Source organism: Delphinapterus leucas, chromosome 3 (genome assembly GCF_059928025.1).
Source record: "Delphinapterus leucas isolate spDelLeu-1000000601 "Yukka" chromosome 3, BTC_Dleu_Yukka2, whole genome shotgun sequence".
In the NCBI taxonomy this organism is placed as follows: Eukaryota; Metazoa; Chordata; class Mammalia; order Artiodactyla; family Monodontidae; genus Delphinapterus; species Delphinapterus leucas.
This window is the reverse complement of record NC_143131.1, coordinates 94,314,515-94,337,297: the sequence shown is the minus strand read 5'-3', so window position 1 is coordinate 94,337,297 and position 22,783 is coordinate 94,314,515. Positions and strand designations below refer to the sequence as shown.

Sequence of the window (22,783 nt, the reverse complement as noted above, 5' to 3'; positions counted from 1 at the left end):
AATTATGGGATTTTTAGAAAAGATGCTGCTTATTTTGTTTTTAATAAAATGTTACATTTAACAATTTTGTATATAAAATAACTTTTGGCACTACCATCACAGTTTACTTGATAAATAACACCTAAAGGTAATTAATTTTTTCACATTAAAAATGATCATTCATATCCACTAGAACAGATATAATTTGCTTTCCCAACATGGATAGCACTGCTCTCCTTGAAAAATCAATTACCTCTATCACTTTCAATTATTTCAGTGAAAGGATCGACCAAAATTAAGGGTGCTGAGAATTGCTGGGCATTCCAACACTAAAAGGAAATAAATGCTGCCTTTTATTTATATCAGGAATTGGCAGTAAATATTTTAGCCTTTGCAGAGGGGGTCTGTTGCAACTACTCAAATCTGCCACTGGAGTGTGAAAGCAGCCACAGACGATGGGTAAAAAGTAGACATGGCAGTATTCCAACAAAATTTATTTTTACGAAAGCAGATGATGGGCCCAATTTTACTGCTAGCCATCATTTGCTGAAGCCTGGTTTTATGTTTGTTTGTTTCCTATCAGCATGGTTCTCTTGAACTAAGTATCTTTTGAATACCTACTATATGTGGAGCACTGGAGATATAACAATGAACAAGAGGGACACGGTCCATGCCCATGAGTAGAAAGAAAACATACAAAATATGTAATCAAATTCCCACATTGACAAAATTTTCACTGTAACTAGCCAAATCCTTTATTTTATTCCTAATATTTAGTGAGCAGAGGCTAAATTTTTTGTATAATTTGTTAAAATAAGACAGATCCTACAAACTGAGTTGTTTAAGGTAGAATATTTACTTTAGTGAAACCAACATTTACTACGTTAAATTCATCTTAGAACCAGAAATTTTCCCATTAAAATGAATTCTGCTTATAAAAGCATTTATTGTTATGGAACTTAACCTTTGTCATTTAGGTAAAAATACAACTTATCCATACATACCTCTTTCACTTTACCAGAATCAATAACAAAGACAACGTCATTGACTGTGATGCTGGTTTCAGCAATATTGGTGGAAAGGATCTGCAATAGGATATTATGTTATCGTTAATATGAAAGCAAAACCAATGACTAATAAAATGGAAAAAAGAAGATTTTATGAAGCTTACTATTTTTCGAACACCTGCAGGTGGGTTTTTTAATATCTTCTTTTGATCAGATGTTTGCATATTTGAATGAAGCATAAAGACTTGGTACCTGTCGACAATTAAGAGAAAATATACTGTGGTACCTAACTGTTATTTAATGCAATAAATATAAAGCTTTAGCTTTTACCTATGAGTATTGTCAGCGAACCGCCTGTCATCAAACAGGATGCGATCCCTCAGACCAACAATTTCATCATATCCAGGCAGGAAAATCAATATTGCACCTTGAAGAAGAATGACTTTTTTTTAAACATTAAATCTCTTTGTAAAACCAGAATCAATCAAAACAACTAGCTATAATGAACTACATCATGTGTTTTCAAGTACTGATAAACTCTAATACTTATAAAATGACACAAGAGATTATTTGTGCATTATTATCAACAAAATTGTATAAAAATTTGTACACACACAAAATACTAAATTTAAGTCAAACAATATATTTTTGCTTCAGTTCTTTTAGACAATACTTATTTACCAGAATCACAACTATGGCAGATATTGTATAGAAGATGCATGATCAAATCCAAGTCTACTTTTTCATCATCAAAACTATGATGATAAGCTTTCAGGAGCTCTCTGTCTTCTGCACTGAGATCACTCCCATTTGTTTGAACCAAAGAACTTTCATCTAAATTTCCAAATTCCAATGAAGCACTAGAAAAGAAAAACACAGACCAAGTCAAATTTCATTAAAAAGAGTAACGCTTAAAGGCCAATGATTCCCATTATGTCCATGTTCAAATTTTCAATATACTCTAAAGAGGGTAAGTGACAATTAATACACTATAATGTAATTCATATTTTGGTTTCAAGTATATTATTCAAAGTAAAATTTGGCAATATGTGTTTTTAAAAAAACTCTATCTGAAGACATTTCTCCAAAGGAAATATACAAATAGCCAATAAGCACATGAAAATACATTCAACATCATTAGTCATGAGAGAAATGAAATTCAAACCACAATGAGATACCACTTCACACCTACTAGGATGACTATAATAAAAAAGACAGATAATAATAAGTGTGAGAGAGGGTGTGAAGAAATTGGAACCCTAATACACTGCTAGTGGGAATGTAAAATGGTGCAACCACTTTGGAAAACAATGTGGCAGATCCTCAAAACTGTTAAACATAGTGTTACCATATGGCCCAGCAGTTAGACTCCTAGGTATATAGACAAGAAGAAATGAAAATATATGTCCACATAAAAATCTGTATACAAATGTTTATACCAGTACTATTCATAACATCCCAAAAGTGTAAACAACCTAAATGTTCATCAATTGATGAACGGATAGACAAACTGTGGTCTATCCATAGAATGGAATATTACTCAGTCGTTAAAAAGATGCTACACCATGTACAAACCTTGAAAACACTATGCTAAGTGAAAGAACCAATCACAGAAGATCACATATTATATGATTCCATTTATAGGAAATGTCCAGAACAGATAAATCTATAGAAATGGGAAGTAGATGAGTGGTTGCCTAGGGCTGCTAAAGTTGGGGGAAATTAGAAGTGACCTCTAATGAGCACAGATTTCTTTTTGGGGTGATGAAAATGTTCTCAGAATTGGCTGTGGTGAGGACTGCATAACTCTTTGAACATATGTACTACAAACCACTGGATTATACACTTAAGTAGGTGAATTATATGGTATGTGAATTTTATCCCAATAAAACTTAAAAAAACACAAACTTTTGGTTGTCATTTACCTTTTCTTAATAGGTTGTTTCTAATTGTTCATTACTATAAACAATGTTCTGGAGAATAGTTCATACATAAAAAAAAAACAGTCTACAGGTATCAGCTTAAAATGACTAATTCAGTTATCCTACACTAAAAGCAGGTTGATTATGCTATTTCCCGAAAGCCAAAATCAGTAGAAATTACTGAAATAACCCCCTTGCTTCTTCATCCTGTAAGTGAAAATATAAAACTGCCATCACTAGTAATTATCAATATGATTTCTAGAAAGTTCAGTTCAGCCCAATCTTTCTTAAAGAGCTTAGCAGAAAAATAACATAAGACTACTTTCAGGGACTTCCCTGGTGGCGCAGTGGTTAAGAATCCACCTGCCAATGCAGGGGACACGGGTTCAAGCCCTGGTCCGGGAAGATCCCACATGCCACAGAGCAACTAAGCCTGTGCGCCACAACTACTGAGCCTGCACTCTAGACCCCATGAGCCACAACTACTGAGCACACGAGCCACAACTACCGAAGCCCACAGGCCTATAGCCCGTGCTCCGCAACAAAGATAAGCCACAGCGATGAGAAGCCCATGCACCGCAACAAAGAACAGCCCCCGCTCGCCGCAACTAGAGAAAGCCCATGTGCAGCAACAAAGACCCAACACAGCCAAAAATAAATATTTTTTTTAAAAAAAGACTGCTTTCAATAGGAAAAATATGAAACTTCTGCAACGTTATAATTGTAGTATTTAAAATTTTTAAATCCAATTTAAAACATTCCAAGTTTTTTGTTTTCTTATTTTTACCACGTAAATTAAGGAGGTATTATGTTCTTTGTTTAATGCTATAAACTTTAGATATCAAGTATCAATAATCCAGCAAACATAATAAATTTAATTTAAATGTTTGAAATTTATAGTTGATAACATCATGATCTGTGGAATAAAAAGAAAGCTGACTTAGCTGGGATAATTAAAATATTATCCAGATAACTGTTTTACATGGTAATCTGTAGTACATATTGAGCTACACCTAACACCGTAACAGTATCTGGAACATTCGAAGTGTTAGCATTAAAAGGAAGTTCTGGTGCAAGTTCTGGTGCTATTAATGAAATGATAATAAAACCCACCACACCAGAATTAGCATTTGGATCTGCCAAGACTTTGAGACTCTACATTATCATTTAATGAAATTAAAATGATAAAACTAATTTCATATTTCAAATGTTTACTTCATCTAATACCCGAGACTTCATCTATAGACTTAAATACAAAAACCCAAGTCAAATAAAACATTTTGTATGTTCTTGAATAATAGATGTTTTAATATATTTTAACTTCATACTCTATTATTTTTTTGACAGTCTTATCGGTTGAAAATAGATAAAAGCTATCAGCGTACTATAAAATACATTTCCTTTAAATTTCTTTTAAATATATTTTTTCTTTAAATGTCTAATCTAAACTCTGTATAAACATCAAAATTTATCTAAAATAATTATCTAAAAGAAGAATTATAACAGTTTCATAGGATTTTGAAAGTATTGCACTTTTTTTTTTTTAAATCAAAGTAATACATGTACATAGTGTTAATAAACAAGGGTTTTATAGAAGTTATAACAAAAACCCTTCTCCACTCCTAGTCACACTGCCTAGGACCTTTTTCAATTCTTTTAGCCATTTCTTTTGGTATTTACTGCCGTATTTCTAAGCAACATGCATCTTCTGCTATTTATTCATTTAACAATTTAGTAATTATCTGTGAATCTCCAATTAATGAAAAATGAGGTCACCACCCCCACCCCCATATAGTTTCCACACACATAAACCCATACAATTTTCGTTAAATCTGCATTCAGCTTTACTTTGCTATGTAAACATTATTTACCCCTGAGCTAAATAGTAAACTATGATTACACTCCCTTTCTTCTGTAACTTTTTGGCTTTCCTTGAGTAATTACTGTCTAATTTTTATTTGCTTAGTTTTCTGTGTACTTAGCACTAATTCTTCCCAAAGTGTCCAACAAATTCATAAAATCTTTTTAATATGATCAAAACGATCAGGTAATCCTTTTTACCCCAGAGGGAGTTTCCTCCTGGAGCTCTCTATCTTCTGTTTCTATGAGACAAGGCCTACTGGGCAGCTGTCATAGGAACAGCCCTGTGCACCAACATACTAAGCATTTCTTTCATCTATCTCCTGTGCTGGATCTACTGTATTCTTCTGTTTTACTTCACTTCCTCATTTTTGTAGGACACATTCTCTAACAGCTTCCTCATAAAAAAATACATAGGAAATAAATTTTCCTATCCTTTTTCTACTATTTTCTATTTTTTTGTCTTTTTTTCCTACTCTGTCAGCAATTTTTTTCAACTTTATCTTGCAACCCTTCTGAATTATTTTTCTGCTATCATATTTTAATTTTCAAGGGCTCTTTCTTCTTTATTCATTCTTTCAAAAATAATCACTGAACATCTATATCCAGACACTGTCCCTGAACAAAGGAGACAAGAAGCTTACTAAATTCCAATGGAGAGAAGAGACAGACAATAAACCAATAAATACAGTAAATAAGTAAATTATATAGTTTATTAAAGGATGGTAGGTCCTATGGACAAAAGAAAAAGTAGAACAGGTTAAAGAGGATCAACTGTGGGGGAGGCAGATTGCAATAGATAGGTAAATTTGGGTAGCCCTCATGAAGATGAAATTTGAACAAAGATTTGTGGTCTGTTCCTTTTTTTCTTTTTTTTAAGCACACTGTTTTCTGGTTCATGAATGTTATTTTCGATTACTATTTTTGAAGTTTTCTTCTGGTCACTGATGCTCAGTTTTATTCAACTTCTGGGGGTTTTTTGTTGTTACTGTTTATTTGATGTTTGAGTGCTTTTTCCACTCAAATGCCTGGTGATCAATCCTTGGCAGTTTGTTTATTTTTAAAGAGTAAAGCACAAAAACCTCCAGGTGTACAAGTGGGGAAAATTGAGTTATCTGGTTTAAAGATGGTCATTTCATTGAAGGAATACCAAACCTCTTAAAGTTCTAAATCTTTTCTCTAGGCTTGGTCTGTTTTTCCAGGAAGGAATTCTCAAGTTTTCTGCCAAAGAACATAAGCTTCAAACAGGAAAAGGAGATAGGGACAGCAGGGGAAGGGAGTGGATGGTATCTCAACTTTTAGTCTTTAAGTAGACTTTCACTTAAACCCCTTTTCTGTTTGATACCTTACTCCCACTCTCCCACTGTACCTGGTCACCCCAAGTCCAAACTCTAAATGGTTTAATTTTTCAATAAACTTCCTACATCCTGCTACAGTGGGAAAGAGGTATCACCTGAGGGCAGGAAAGAAGGGAATCTGAGATTCCAAATATTCCTCATAGAGAATTTCAACTAACTCTGTTATTTTTTTAGCCCTTTCTTTCATTGCTTCATTCAGAAGTAGTTGAATGAGCCTCTAAGAAGTTCAAAGCTAAAATGAGGTTGTTTCTCATTGGCACTTCCCTCTTTAGGCACTCAGGCTTCAGCTTTCTAAGCTTTGCTAAGTCAAACATCAGTAATCCATTAGCCATATATCATCCAAAAATTTACTAACATCTTTCATCAGTTGCATATCCTCTTCCATTCTCTTTGACTTTGTTAGTTTACACATTTTATATTCCTTCCTTACCATTTTAGTGAGGTTTTGGGGAAATGCAGAGAGACAAATACCAAGTTTAACTGGAGATTCCCCTTCTTCTTTTTTAAGATAAAATAAACAATAAGGTAAATACTATAATACAGTGGATCTTACTAACAACCTACAAAATAACTGAAAGCTGTTATTAGAAAAACTCCTTAGAAACACACACAAAAAAATCTGGATAAGAGACTATAAATAGCCTTCATTTGTCACATTCTATGATTTATATGGCTAAGTTTTTTAAAAAGGAGTCAGGATTAATTAAAAATAGTATAAAGTGTTACCTGTAAGATTCTAGAAGATCCACAATTTCAGTCTGTCCAAAGTGTTTAGCCCAATCTAAAGCCATCCTGCCAAAATTCAAAGATATCGAATTAAGAAAGAGAAATAATATTCTCAAAATTATAAAACCAGTTACTCAAATTTATTCATTCACCCATTAAAGTAGAGATGTATGAGCAATTATTACAAATAGCTTTTAACATAAAGACATATAAGAAATCAAAAAAGATATGTGTAGTTATACAAAGATATACAAAGAATGAATGCAATTTAAAATTACCAGCCATTTGATGCTTTAATATGAATATTGGCTCCCATACTAATTAACTGTTCTACTTGACTTGAAAAACCTCGTCCTGCAGCAACCATCAAAGCTGTTGCACTGGTTTCACTATGTCTGTAATCCACTAAAAGAAGGAAAAGATACATAAATGTTACATTTCCAAATTACTTTGGAAAATCATTTTAATTTTCTTGAATGTTAGGAGAATTAACCTGGGACTTGCTCCTTTACCTAAGTATATAACAGCATTGTATAACCTTTAACTCAGTTGATCCAAGAAGATCCGATACTGATGTGTCCTTAGTATAAGCAGGATGAAATAGGTACTATCAGTTGGAAGGCAGGAGAAGGAAAGATAGTTGTTAATTAAAACAGAAAAGGAAAGCTACTAGCTTTGTAGAATCCTTAAGTAATCTTCCTAGATATGCCTTGACCAAATGACAAGATATAATTAAAGAAGAATTAAAAAGTTAATTTTCATCAGTATCTGGTAATGAATACTTAAAAGGGCAAATGAAAAGTTCAAAATGATTTTTTGAGGTCCTTTTGTTTTGCTTTTATTACCCCATCATGCCAGGTTCTTATTATCTTAGATGCTTAATGAGAATAACACTGGCAGGAAGTTTACTTCCCATAAAACCCTTCCATGAGAAAAAAATTAAACTTTTATTGAATTTAAATTCATTCTTAGAATATATTTCAAGCAATGCAACATACTATAATTACTGAGAACTAATTTTCATAAATTACAAAATTACAAAATCTCAGAAAGAAATCACCACTGAAAAAAAACCTCTGTAGTAAAATTTAAGATAATTACAAAAGGAAAAATTTAATTTTCCATATATACCCAATTATCCTCATAATTTAACAACCCTCTAAAACATGGTATCCGTTATTAATATAAGCCAACGGTTTTAAGGTGGGGAGAGGAACCTATGGAGAGAATTACTTCAGGCTTTTTATTTCTGAAAACACAGATAGCTATGCCTTACTCCTAGATTAAGATTCAGTAGGTCTGGGATGGCCAGGAACATGCATTATTACAGAGATCTGCAAAGATTATGATTTGTACTCAATATATGGGAATTACTGTTCAACGGAATATTCAATTAGGGGTATGGATAAATGTGGGAGTTTGAAAACATCCAAAAATTCTTTAATACTCTTCCCTTCAAGGGGTGGAGCCTAATTCCCTTCTCCTTGAGTGTGAGCTGGACTAAGTGACTCATTCTAGCAAATAGAATAAAGTGGAAAAGACGGTGTGCAACTTTGGAAACTAGGTCATGAAAGGTACCTATAGCTTCCTGCTTGCCTTTTCTTCTTCTCTTCTGAATCACACACTCTGGGAGAAGCCAGCTGCCACATTCTGGGAAGAATAAGGCAATCCTATGGAGAGGTCCAGATGGCAAAGAACTGAGGCCTTCAGCCAACAGCCAGAGACAAACTGAGCCCTCTAGCCAACAGCCATATGAGTGAGCCTTCTTGGAAACAGATCCTCCAGCCCCAGTAAACCTTAAGATGACTGAAACCCTGCCAACAGCTTAACTACTACTCCATGAGTGACTAGGAACCAGAACCACTCAGTTAAGCCACTCCCAGATTCTTGACTCTCAGAAACTATGTGAAATAATAGATGTTTCAGGTTGCTAAGTTTGGGAATCATTTGTTATGCAGCAATAGATGATTAGCATCCAGCGTTCCACAGAATGCCTAGTCTTACAAAACCAGCTAATTACTACCTGGTTATACAACATCACAGAGGGAAATTGATATGATTAAAAAAAAATCTACCAAGCCCAAGGCTTCCTGGATCACATGAAGTATTCTCAACTCTGGTGCCAATTAAGAGTTGAGATTTTAGAAGAGAAATAAAAACATGGGAAGTAAATTACTGTTCATAGAGATACCATAACATTTTAGTTTACTACATACACATGGCCTAAGACATTAGAATACTGGGCTCCGGAAAATGTCCAATAAAACTATAAAGGAGAGGGACCTGGATGGTCATAATGGATGATCATTATCAAAGTAATAGTCTAGTTCTCTCTAAAGAAATATCTAGGAAGAGGGTCAAAGATAATACAAAAATACTTTAAAATGTTTTATAAATATTTTAAAGCAACATGTCTCAGAGTTCAAATTTCCTAACTTATGGATAGAAACCTAAATGAAGTAGGCATTGGGCCATATGAGTATCTGTGGGGACCGCGTTCCAAGCACAGAAAACAACAAAGGCAAAGGCCCGAAGATGGGAATGGGCCAGCATATATGAAGAGCAAGAAGACAAGAGTGGCTAAAGCACAGTGAACAAGGAAAAGAGTAGTAGAAAATGAGATAAAAAAGACTGTCAGAGACTAAATCAGGGAAAGAACTTTGATTTTTATTCAAAGTGTAATTGAAAGCCATGGGACAGCTAAGAGAAGAGAAGTGGCATGATCCAATTTCCTTGTCAAAAGGATCAATCTGATTGTTCTCTGGAGAACAGACTAGTAACATAAGAATAGAAGCAGTTAATAGTCCACTGTAATAGTCCAGGAAAAAATGTTGGCTTTGACTAGGATGGCAGCAGTAGAGGAAGTAAAACATGTGAGATTTGGGATTTATTTAGAAGGTAAAACTAACAAGATTTGCTAATGGATTATATGTGGGGTATGAGAGCAAAGTCAAAGATGATTTTATATTTTGTTGCCTTAGCAACTAGGTGAATGGTAGTACCCTAGAGTTAGATTCAGTGTGCCTGGGATGGCCAGGCACATGCATTTTTAAAGAGGTCTACAACTGATAATGATCACTAAGGGAACACTAAGGAAAAAGCAGGTTGAGAGAGAGGTAGAGAAACAGAGAATCAAGTTGTTTGGGGAATATCTAGTTTTATTCCCCTAACAGACTCCCAACCGGAGATGTCAAGTGGTGAGGTGTATTGAAGTGAGGGGGGAGTTCAGGATTGGAGACGTAAAATTAGGAGTCATTTTAAATAAATATTTAAAGCTTCGACTAGATGAGATCCATCTAAGGAGTAAGCGTAAATAGAAGGAAGGTCTGAGGATTGAGGCCTGGGACATTCCATATTCAGAGGTCAAGAAAAAGAAAAAAATCCTGCCAAGGAAACCAAGACATACCAGCCAGGGTGATGAGAAGAAAATAAATCAAGTATGGAATATCAGAAGTTAACTGAAGAACATGTTTCAAGAAAGGAGTGATCAAGTATAGTAATAATAATGCTGAGAAGTTCAAGTGAGGGGATAAACTACTTGACATCTAAATCCCTTCCAGTAATGACCTTTTATTATCATCATTCTACCTTTTGCCTAAAAGCCTTCAGGGTCCTAAAACTCACCCCTGATTGCCAATATCCATTATAACCAACTAACGAAATCAGAATAAATCATTAGTGAAAATATGTCATGTGACATAATGCAGGTACATGTGAATCAGAACTTGAACCTATATAACTAAAGGTATACTAAAATTTTCCACTTATTGAATGAATAATCTAGAGTTAAAGTTATTAACATTTTTCCCCTGTTTTGAAATAACAAATCTCTTTGAAAACCCAAGATACTCCAGGGGTAAAGGTGATACATAGGGGGTAGTATATTTATGTCACAAATTTTATACACATAAAAATACTTTTGCATATAACTGTCATATATTCACAGACCCCATGAAACTATTCTGGAGACATTAGGTTAAGAGTCCCTGATTTAATACAATACTTATCTATTCTACTATGCTAATAAGAAGATCCTGATTTGTACATTTGAAATAGTACTCCAAAAGAACAAAATATTGGTTGTGAACAAAAAGTGAATTTTGAATTTTATGAATTAAGCTACACTTCTATCATAATAAATAACTTCAAGAGTAATACAAAAACCTTAAATAAATTATACTTACCACTAACATTTTCAGTTAAAATAAGGTGAAAGACCTGAGCAAAGGCATCAACATCTTTACGCAGCCATATGTCAGAAAGACAAGCATCCATTTCCTTTATTAACCATGGTTCAAGGCAATTCACATCTTTTTCTGTCTTTAAAAAGAAGCAAAGATTATAAATTACTTAACAGCTTAACCTTTGCTTGCAAAGAACATGAGATGGCCATAACGGCCACAAGAACTACTAACCATTTGGTATTACAGCAAAGGCTTTGACATAAAAGTTTCTCATCTCATCACAAACATAATCACTCACAATATTGTATCTTGTTTTCACATTCATCTTTTATCTGAGAATGACTCTGTCAACAAAGGAGTATGATACAGTCACAATATTAACTGTGCTTCTGACAGAATGTTGCTAAATGTACCTGTCTATCAGTGGTCTTATGTCCCAACTGCACAACAGAGGAAACATCACCTGGAGCTTTTCAACACTGAAGCCACGTCCCACCCCAGAGCAAGTACTTCAGAATCTCTGGAATGGAGGCCAGATTCCATAGGACTTTAAAAGTTCCTTAGGGGATGTTACTGTGCAGCCAGGCTTAAGAATCACTAATTTAGGGACTTCCCTGGTGGCACACTGGTTAAGAATCAGCCTGCCAACGCAGGGGACACAGGTTCGAGCCCTGGTCTGGGAAGATCCCACATGCCACGGAGCAACTAAGCCCGTGCACCACAACTACTGAGCCAGTGCTCTGGAGCCCGTGAGCCACAACAACTGAGCCCATGTGCACAACTACTGAAGCCCGCATGCCTAGAGCCCGTGCTCCACAACAAAGAGAAGCCACCACAATGAGAAGCCCACGCACCACAAAACAAAGAGTAGCCCCCACTCGTTGCAACTAGAGAAAGCCCACACTCAGCAATGAAGACCCAATGCAGCCAAAAATAAACAAATAATTTTAAAAAAAAAAGAATCACTAATTTAAATGGTCAAAATGCTGTTCACTGAACCAAATGGATGTTCCCTGCACTAAATAACAATTTTTAAACATTCTTTAAAAGTACACATTCTTTAAAACTATAGTTCATTTGGATGCATCAGAACTTTAAACACTGGGAGAAAACTGCAAGCATATCTGCATTATGTAGCTTCTCATGCTCAAAAGAGTTAAATTCTTTTTCTAAAAAGTGCATAGTCCCAGCCATCTCACTAATCACCAATGCCTTTTAAAGAATTCTAAACCAGAATCAAAGACCAGAAGGGACCTAGGAAATCCGCTGGTTCCAGTTTTCAAACAGACTCCAAGGAATCCAAAGTAGCAGAAGCCCCGCTTAGGGGTGGGGATGGAGAGTGATGGATGAGCAGGCAGGATTTCTACAAAATATTTCATTTGTAAAAGATACTGTGGCAAAATAGAAGGGAGAAAAGCAGAGAGAAAAAGAAACTGAGGTCTATAGTGGGTAATTGATTTTACAGATTCACATGGCTTTGTGGTATAAACATCAGTCTTGATTACTTGCCCTAATACCAAGAGGTTTTTCTCAGTTTTTTCCTAACTTAGCTTATCTTGCATTGCTTAGCTCATAGGTTCTTAAACTTCTGAGATGATAAAATATCTAGCAATAATAATGTATGTATATATACATAATATCTACAACTATTTTCTTCACAAAATTTATAGAAAATATTGAAATAGTTTTAACTCAGAATGAAACAATAAAAGATGTTGCATTATTTGAAAAAAAAAGTGTGTAGAAAATTATTCTGAAAAATGTGTTGTAGTCTAAGATAAACTAAGGGAATTATGCCTTAATAATGTAATAAAAAATATAATCTCATAAAATGTTCTTTAAATTACACAATTTTCACTCAAAATAGCAGTGTGAAACCACTGAGGTCTTACCAACTGACTGAAGGCGGCATCACCACCATCATCCAATAAATCATTTTCTTCAGTTACATTTGGGACAGCTCTCTGTCTCTGAGATTCAGGCTTGAAAGTATTCTCTTGAGCTGAGTACCATTCTGTAAGTGTGGTTTGTTGTCTTTCTTCTAAATTAATTACCAAAGAAAATAAGTAGATAAATTCTTTGCTTTTTGAAATATATTTCTTTGTTTAAAAAAATTAAGTGAACCTGAAAATACCTAAAAGTTGGCCTTATTTTAAAGTTACTTTTTAAAAATATATTAATTAAGAACATTCAATAAAATGTGTTATGCTGAACCAAAAGGACACATGAAACTGCTTTATAAAACCTCATCTATTCATCTACTAGTAAGAAGTTTACTTCTGAATCAGGACATAATTTGATGAACAGTATTTTAGCCATATAACAAATACTGTTTAAATCAATGACTAATATGCATATAGCACTTTGTAGAAAATCATTTATTGAATTTCTACCACCATTCTGTTTGAGACACAAGTTATATTCAATTTTCATCTTCAAAAGTTTTGAGAACCAGAAGTTTTATAATTTACCTATTAGTGATTCAGCACTGCACTGTGACACAGGCATTGCTAATTGCTTTTTTCAAGTGAAGAATCCAAAGAAGGTAAGATTATTTGTCCAAGGTTATACTAACTAAACAAAGGAATCAAAGCTTGAAGCCAAGTCTTCCATCATGAATAATGTAATTAAAAGTAAGCAAAAGGAACTTAACCTTAATTCAAAAGCTGAGATATAGTATAAATCATAAGAGATGTATTAATAGGCAAGTAATGTTAAATTCAAAATACTGATGCAATTCATAACAATATCAAGATTTGAAAAACTCAACAATTATACCAAAGATGAGCCTGTTATTACTCATATGCTACTCTTTTCACTTCCTCACCCACTCCCCACTCCCACTCTATAACATATGCTGGGGACAGCCAGCACAAATCTTCTGCCTCCTTAAAATAGTGGTTGAATATTTGGATACAGACACACTCAGCCTCCTCAACTCTGGCATCCCCTTTCAATTCCCCTCTATAGATTATAACTTCTAGACATAAACCAGAATGTAGAACTTCCATATGGGACAGTATTCTAATATAATATTCTACAACTATACACAGAGAGAAATACTTTCAAGTGTCCTTGTATCTGCATAGTATAAGACTGGAGTACTCCAAAAAGTCAATATCAATAGTAATTTTCTTTTATATTTGTTTGATAAAAAGCTTACCTCGTTGTTTTTCCTTTTTGTATTTTAACATTTCTTTGTTTGTGTATCCAGTAGTTCTTAAAATGTCTTCCAGAAACATTTCTTTTACTTCAAATGGTCTTCCCTGTACTAAATAGGAATTTTTTTAAACAGTCAATTTGCATCTTAGAGATAATTCACATAAAAACATGAGATTCTCAAATTAATAAATCTGAATATTAATCCAAAGGCAATTCCATAGGTCAAGTGATCCTCATATTGTCCTTTAAATATAACTCTGATCTATATTTTAGACAACTGTTCATTTGCATGTTTTTTTCCAGTGTTTACTATTTACTTGATTGTTTGGCATCATGCTAGGCACTAGGAATATAAATGGTAAGCAGAAACAGAGTTCCTCCTGCTCTCTTGAAGCTTTAAGCTTGTAATCTAGCAGGGGAATCTGACATTAATCCAATAATCCAAAACATCAATGTAAAAATAAAGTTGTAAAAAGTCCTGTGAGAGAGAAGTACAAGATACCATGACAGTACATAATAGGGGAATTTGAAGGAATCAAGAAAAGCATCCTCACTGAGAAAAATGAGAACCAAGAGAAGGGAGTAAACAAAATAAGCTACAGAGAGGAAAGAGTATACTTTGAAGAAAAAAACAGTATGTACAAAGCCCCTATGGTGGGAAAGAGTATGATGTTCTCAAGGAACTAAAAGGCCAAGCTAGTTGGAACATGATGTGAAGAGGGGTGTGAAGAAGGGATTGTAGTTCAAGATGAGGCAGAAGAAATAGATAAGTCTTATTAAGGGTTTAGGTCTTTATTCTGAGGTAAAGGTTGTTCAAAGTTTCAAGCTCATGAGAGTATTTAACATCATCAAAATTCCACTTCAGAAATCTGGCTGAAAATTCCACGTTGGCTGCAACATGGGGAATGGATTTAAAAGAAACCAGAGTGGATGAAACAGACCAGGTAGGAGCAATTACAATAGTTCACGCTGAAGAAGACAATAACCTGAACAAGACTGGTGATAATAAAAATGGAAGGAGACAGACAGACTAGATAGATGGGAAGTAAAATCCGCAGAACTCAGCATTAGATTGGATATGGAAGAATGATAAGGAAGTGTCAACCACAGTTCTTGAAAGTCTGGCTTACAAAACTCAATGGATGATGTTGTCATTTTCTGAGGCTGACAAGGAAAGCTAAAAGAAAAACAGGTTGGCTTGTGGGAGCCGGGGTTTGGTTTTAGACATGTCAAATGTTAGGTGCCAAAATGACCTTCAATTAGCAGATGCATAAATTTTATGTGCCTTACCACCCAGTAATATTATGAGCAAAAAGACTTACAGGTTTATGACTTAGGTGATTAGGTCAATGGTATGATTAACCAAAACAGGCAACACAAGAGAAGCAGATTTTTTAGAAAGGATTAAGTATTCAGTTTGGGCATATTAGAGGTGAACTGCTTATAAGCAACCAAGTCCAAAGCTCTGGAGAACAGTTTGAACTGGGAAATAAAGATTCAGGAGTCATCAGTGCAAGAGAAAGTAGAAGCCAAGGGCAAGAATGAGATCTTCCAGGAAAACTAACTGTGCACCCCCAGTACCTAGTAGAGAACAGCATAGAGCAGGAAAGAGAGAAAAAGCAAAAAAGTCAAAGAAGGAAGGGAAGGGAAAGGGGATGGGGAAGGGTGGGGAAGGGCAGGGAAGGGCGGGGAAGGGCAGGGAAGGGCGGGGAAGGGCAGGGAAGGGCGGGGAAGGGCAGGGAAGGGCGGGGAAGGGCAGGGAAGGGCAGGGAAGGGCAGGGAAGGAGGAAAGGGAAGGGGAGGGAAGGGAGGAAGAGGAAAAAAATGGGTCATGGGAAAAATCCTCAAAAATATCAATATTTAAGCACCATGCAAAAGAAGAGAAGCCCACAGAGGAGACCAAGAAAGTACAGGCTGTAATACAGAATGAGACTTAGGAGGTAGTTCTGGCAAATAAATTATGGGATACGAGCATTTCACAAAAAAAGGGTAACGATTATGAGAAATACTACGGAAAATATAGGTAAGATTTTTATGTAAAATTAAATCAATTTCAAAACAATACTGGTAAGAATGCACAAATGAATAGCCCCATAAACTGCGGAAATGTGAATCATTTCAGCCTTTTGAAAAAGTAAAATGACAAAACCATCTTACTGTTAAAATTAAAAATAGATACATTCTTTTACTCAACAATTTCACTTTCAGGAATCTATCCTTAGAAGTAAGAGCACCAATATATAAGAATATATGTAGAAGGATGCTCATAACAACGATGTTTATAGTAGGGGAAAGGGAGAATCCAGGACCAATCTAATGTCCAAATATTAAGAAATGGTTAAATAAATCATGGTACATTCATACTAGGAAATATAAAAGCAGTTCTTTAATATAATGAACTACATCTAGAGCTTCTAAACTGGAGAACTGCTCATGATATACTGTCATATGAATAAAGGAAATTGCAAAACATTGTATATGGCATGTGCCCATTTATGTAAAAACCATTTTCTATAAACCCAATATATATGTATATATTTACATATGTTGTATGAGCATGGACAAGGTGAGACAGGATATACACTAGGCTTCAACATCAAGTAATCTCAGGGAAGAAAAGATACGAAATGAAAAGAAGACAGGTGATTGTGAACTTTTTCCCTGAATGTCTGTACTATTTCACTGAGGTAAACACATACAACTTTTTCAATTTTTGAGGAGGAAATCAATAATTTTTTTAAAGATTGGTGGAAAAACCAGATTTGATTAAAGGATAAGGACAAAAATTAAGTGGCAACATATTTAGAACTACATGGGAGGTAAACACAGGCATTAAGACTACTCTTTGAAAGAGTCTAGCAATAAAGGCAAAGCTATAGGACAGAATTTAAAGGGGAATACAAAATAAAGCATATCTCCTTTTAAGACTAGAGAGCAGGCTCACTACACAATACCAAAGAGTTGTAGATGGAAAAGGAGAGGATGAAAATACATAGAGATGACTGATTAAGTATATTTCAGAGAAAACATAAACAGATGCTCTATACATCAGAACATTCCCCACTTTCTATTATAATAAATAAAATCAAGCCAAAAAAGTATTCTTTCATACAAATCCTAGAAGAACTCTGACAGTTTAACTTACTGTATGTCACTGGACAACTCCCGAAATATCTCATAAAAAGGTTTACATCTAAGGCAGCACTAGAAAGAATTAGTTTCAAAGTTGGGTACTTCTGCAACAAATCTCTTAACTTTGTAAGTAAAAAATCACTAAACCGATCCCTTTCATGTACTTCATCCTGCAATAAACAAAAACAAAACCATGGAACAGTTAAAATACAAAAATAAAGTCTTTAAAATTATGGAGCTGCTGGGTTTCACACTAATTCAAGTTAAATGTAGACACAGCCAATTAGTGAAAATTTTGTATTATGGACAACTTAGAAATAATCAGACATTAACGACCTACTGTGGGTAACAAAACACTGCCCTTTTTCCCACAAAAACTACAACAAATGCTGAATTAGTGGAGTCTAATTTAATGTAATTTTAATAAATACAAAATCTATTTTAATAGGTTTCTGTTAGCATCAGGACCAGGTGCATCCTGTGGTTTGAATGCACAGAACTAGTAAGTTTCCAAAAGCTGCTCTATCACAAGCTTATAAAACTTAATCTAAGTTTTCTGACACAAACTGGATAAAAGCTTAGAATTCTTTAACAAGGTGGTAATTCATCTACTTATTTCATCAGGAGCTAGTTAATTTAGCAGCTTAACCATGAAGTTAAATGACTTTAAAGTATGCCTCTAAGATTTGGAAGAGAAATCAGATGACTAAGCACAGAGAAAAAAGAAAACTTTCACCATTCTGGAGAACTCTTAAAATACATGTGCCATTTTCATATATAAAAAGCACTTTTTAAAAAACTATCTACTTATTTTATTCTCACTCATAAAACCTGATGGTAAGAATATCTTTATTTAATATAAAATATCTATTTCTAACAATTATGGACAATAAAAAGTAACTTGAGGGACTTCCCTGGTGGTCCAGTGGTAAAGAATCCACCTTACAATGCAAGGGACACGGGTTCGATCCCTGGTCAGGGAACTAAGATCCCACATGCCGCAGGGCAATTAAGCCCGCACGCCACAACTACTGAGCTCCTGAGCCTCAACTAGAGCCCACATGCTCTGGAACCCGCACGCCACAACTACAGAGCCCACGTGCCCTGGAGCCTGCACACCACAACTAGAGAAGAGAAAACCTGCAGGCCACAACTAGAGAGAAGCCTGCTCCACAACGAAAGATCCTGCATGTCTCAACGAAGATTCCACATACTGCAACTAAGACCCTAAGATCTGACACAGCCAAAAATAAATCAAATAAATAAATAAATAATAAATAAATCTTTAAAAATAAAAAATAAAAGTTTTTAAAAAAGTAACTTGAGGGCTTCCCTGGTGGCGCAGTGATTGAGAGTCCGCCTGCCGATGCAGGGGACACGGGTTCGTGCCCCGGTCTGGGAAGATCCCACATGCCGCGGAGCGGCTGGGCCCGTGAGCCGTGGCCACTGAGCCTGCGCGTCCGGAGCCTGTGCTCTGCAACGGGAGAGGCCACAACGGAGAGAGGCTCGCGTACCGCAAAAAAAAAAAAAAAAAAAACCAAACAAAAAGTAACTTGATTAGAATAGCCTGTTTTAAAAAAATTGGTTCTCATTTATATACTATTCTAAAAATTTAATTAGATATTTAAATTTAAATATTCTTACCACAATAACATGTGTCACGGTTGACAATGAACTATCTCCTGCCATCAGAGTACGAAGCAGTACCCCATTGGTGCAAAACGTCAGAAGTGTCTTTGGAGAAACCCTTTTTAAAAAATCAAAATAAAGTTCACAATTACAAATCTTTTATGTAATTAAAACAAGGTCATATATTAAATGCTAGTGTCCTTTGTACTTTAATAAGTGTTACTAATATAACAATGTACTAGTATATATGCTTTATTAGCAAAGTTATGTGAAATATGTATTTTATGCCTGATAATCTCACAAATTTATTATTACTAACAGCCTTTTATTAATTTAGTAATTATTTTGTTAAAGAACTTAAAAAGATTTTTTTTAAAGATCTTAAACATTTTTTACTTGGGGGAAACAAGTGTATCATAAATGAGATTAGCTTTTTGAATCACTGTATCCAAATAACTCTGAGCAAAGAAATGGTACTACTTCTCAAGAAGGTACTACTAGCATTACTACTACTACTACTACTAATCAGTTCAGTCACTAACATTTACTGAGTGCTTACTATAAACTTCACATCAAACCTGTGCTCTAGATGCTTTCATTAGCCCCATTTTATAGATGAGGAAACTAAGACTCAAAGAGGTGAAATAACTTGCACTTTATCATGAAACTATGAAACAGGATTTCTATCTACGGCCCAAACTCTTTTTCAAGCTATTTATTTATTCAAAACCTCAATAAATTTAGACATGAGCTCAATGGCCTATTATAAACTTACTTGGAGCAAAATGATCATCTAACTTTTCAACTAACACATGCTCTATATTTAGTGAAATATAAATATTTAGTCTTTTCTGAGAATGATAAAAAGCTACAGGTGAATTGTCTTTACCTGCTTTCTAAACGGATCTGATACCCAATTGTCTGACCAATCCTTTCTCTTCTCTCTGCAGCAACTCTTTCAGCCACAGCAATAGCTGCTAATCGTCTTGGTTGAGTACAAAATATACGGCAGGGGATACCATTTTTAAAGCAATCATCTAAAAGGAACTGAGGAATCTGAAACAAATTTTAAAGTACTATAAGACAACATAATTGTATATCCAGAAAATCCATGTCAATCAACTGAAAAACCATCAGAACTAAAAAAGTTATGTAACATGTCCAAACATAAAATAATCATAAAACCAGCAACTTTCATGTAACTGCTAATAATCAGCTAAAAAATGTAATTTAAAAAGATCTTGTTCACAATAGAAACTAAAACTAAAACACTTAAAAACAAAATTATAAAGAAATAGTTAAGGTTTACATGAAAAAGATTATAAAACACTACTGAAAAACCAAGATTATAAAACACTACTGAAAAACATAAAAGATGGGAATATACTAGAAAAATACAACATATTCCTGGATAGGAATAATCAATATTGCAAAAATGTCAATTCTCCCCAAGTTATCCTATAAAGTCAATGAAACAACAATCAAAATTCCATTGGAATTTTTTAAATAGTGAAAAATATAAAGAAACCAGAAATAGTCTAATACCAGGATTGCAGACACTTTTCTATAATTAAATTTAAACAGGTCAGAAAGATTTAAAATAAAAAGTAAAAGTCTTCCCCACCCATACTACTACCAATAGACCTCTCCATGAAAGTAACTACTGTTAATTTTCTTATAAACTCTTTTGGGGAAAAAAAAAGTTTATACAACTTAAATTATTTGTGTATATAAACAGGTTTTTATTCACACAAAGTCATTATTATACTTAATGTTTGTAATTTGCAGATTTCACTTAACAACACATCAGATCTACCTAATCCATTTTAATAGCTGCACATTCCATCTTATGGATGTGCTATAATTTAACAAATATGACTATACATTAAGTAATTTCCAGTTTGTTTAGGCTTGTTATTTTTGATGCTGTTGCTTACTATTAAAAAGAATGCTGCAGTGAACATCTATCTTCACATACTTACACAAAGACAAATACATGTGGAGTCAAAGAGTATATAAATTTAAATTTTCATAGAAAAATTATCAATCTGCTCTTCAAAACAATTTATACTTTTACCAACAGAGCAGAAGATGCTGTTTTCCCAACACCTATGCAAATGCTGGATTTCATCAATTTTTAAATTTCAGCCAATCTAATAGTTGAAAAATATAATTATTGTTTTGATTTCATTTCTTTAACTATGAGTGAAAAGGACATCTTTTCATGCACGTCTTACCCTCCAGGATTTTTAAAAATTTGACCAGTTCATTCGGAAGCATAAATGCAAACAAACTACTAAGAAATATCTAAAAAGAGAAGCTAATAATAAAGAGGAATATTATGCTACATACTGTAAAACTACAAAATGCAAAAAGTGAGATCTTGGTGTAGGAACAGATAATTAAAAATACATAACAAAAATTCCAGAAATATACCCAGGTACTATAGAAATTTAGTATTTGATCAAAAGTAGTATCTCAATACATGCACCCCAATGTTCACAGCAGCACTATTTACAATAGCCAAGACATGAAAGCAACCTAAGTGTCCATCAACAGGTGAATGGATAAAGATGTGGTGGGTATATATATATATATATATATATGTATATACACACACACACATACACACACACACATATGTACACAATGGAATATTACTCAGCCATAAAAAAAGACTGAAATGTTGCCATTTGCAGCAATATGGATGGACCTAGAGAATATCATGCTAAGTAAGTCAGACAGAGAAAGACAAATATTATATGATATCACTCACATGTGTAATCTAAAATATAATACAAATGAGTCTATTTACAAAACAGAAACAGACTCAAAGACATAGAAAACAAGCATATGGTTACCAAAGGGAAAAGGGAAGAAGGGATAAGTTAGGAGTATGGGATCAATAGATACACACTACATAAAATAGATAAGCAACAAGGATTTACTATATAACACAGGGAACAGTATTCAATATCTTGTAATAACCTATTATGAAAAATAATCTGAAAATAATTATATATATATATAAGTGAATCACTTTGCTGCACACGTGAAACTAACACAATATTGTAACTCAACTATACTTCAATTTTTAAAAAGTAGTATCTTAAAATCGGGGGAAGGGATAATTAAATGAAAATTATATTGGAACACTAGATACTAACATAAGGAAAAAAGTTAGATTCCTACCTGATATGACACAATAAAATAAACTCCAGATGGATTTTTAAAACTACAAATATAAAAGTATTAGAATAAAATATTTGTAGGAAAATGTTCTTTAATCTTGGGGTAGAAAGTGATTTTCTGAGCATGGCATGAAGCCCTAAAAAAAGACTGACAGATTTGACTAAATAAAAATGTAAAACTACTAATCAAGATACCATAAGCAAAGCTAAAAAAGCAACCAAAAAATTGGGAGAAATTGTTTTTAAGATATCTAACACATAACAGCCATGTATCCATAATGTACAAAGCGTTATTAAAAATAAATCCAAAATGATTAAACCTAAAGAAAAATAAGATATAAATAAGTAACTCACAGAATATAAATAGATAATAAGCAAACGAAAAGATACTCAACTAAGAATCAGAGAAATGCAAATTAAAACATTATTTTTTGCTTATCAGATTGATAAAGGTAAAAAATAAATTATATCCATTGTTGCCTAAGTTTTAGAGAAATGGGGACTTTCAATACATTCAGTACTATTTTAATACGATAAGTCTTTTTTGAATTAACAGACAGTAACTAGTTAATCTAGCTACTAAAATTTTAAATGCAATATTTTTGATCCAGCATTTCCACTTCTAGGAATTTA

The 22,783-nt window shown here is 33.9% G+C and overlaps 1 protein-coding gene across 4 annotated transcripts in view; it reads right to left on the bottom strand.

The window, feature by feature from the left end:
* YTHDC2 (YTH N6-methyladenosine RNA binding protein C2) overlaps positions 1-22,783 on the bottom strand; it is a 66,490-nt gene that overhangs the window by 31,062 nt on the left and 12,645 nt on the right. For all 4 annotated transcript variants that reach the window (XM_022591013.2, XM_022591022.2, XM_022591039.2 and 1 more), the window contains exons 5-16: positions 19,849-20,015; positions 18,975-19,077; positions 17,344-17,500; positions 14,200-14,307; positions 12,929-13,077; positions 11,037-11,172; positions 7,131-7,257; positions 6,853-6,918; positions 1,668-1,846; positions 1,317-1,413; positions 1,151-1,238; positions 984-1,064 (exon numbers count right to left, since the gene is read on the bottom strand). In XM_022591013.2, coding sequence (XP_022446721.1) covers positions 984-1,064; positions 1,151-1,238; positions 1,317-1,413; positions 1,668-1,846; positions 6,853-6,918; positions 7,131-7,257; positions 11,037-11,172; positions 12,929-13,077; positions 14,200-14,307; positions 17,344-17,500; positions 18,975-19,077; positions 19,849-20,015 — 1,458 coding nt within the window. The remainder of the gene's footprint in view (positions 1-983; positions 1,065-1,150; positions 1,239-1,316; positions 1,414-1,667; positions 1,847-6,852; positions 6,919-7,130; positions 7,258-11,036; positions 11,173-12,928; positions 13,078-14,199; positions 14,308-17,343; positions 17,501-18,974; positions 19,078-19,848; positions 20,016-22,783) is intronic.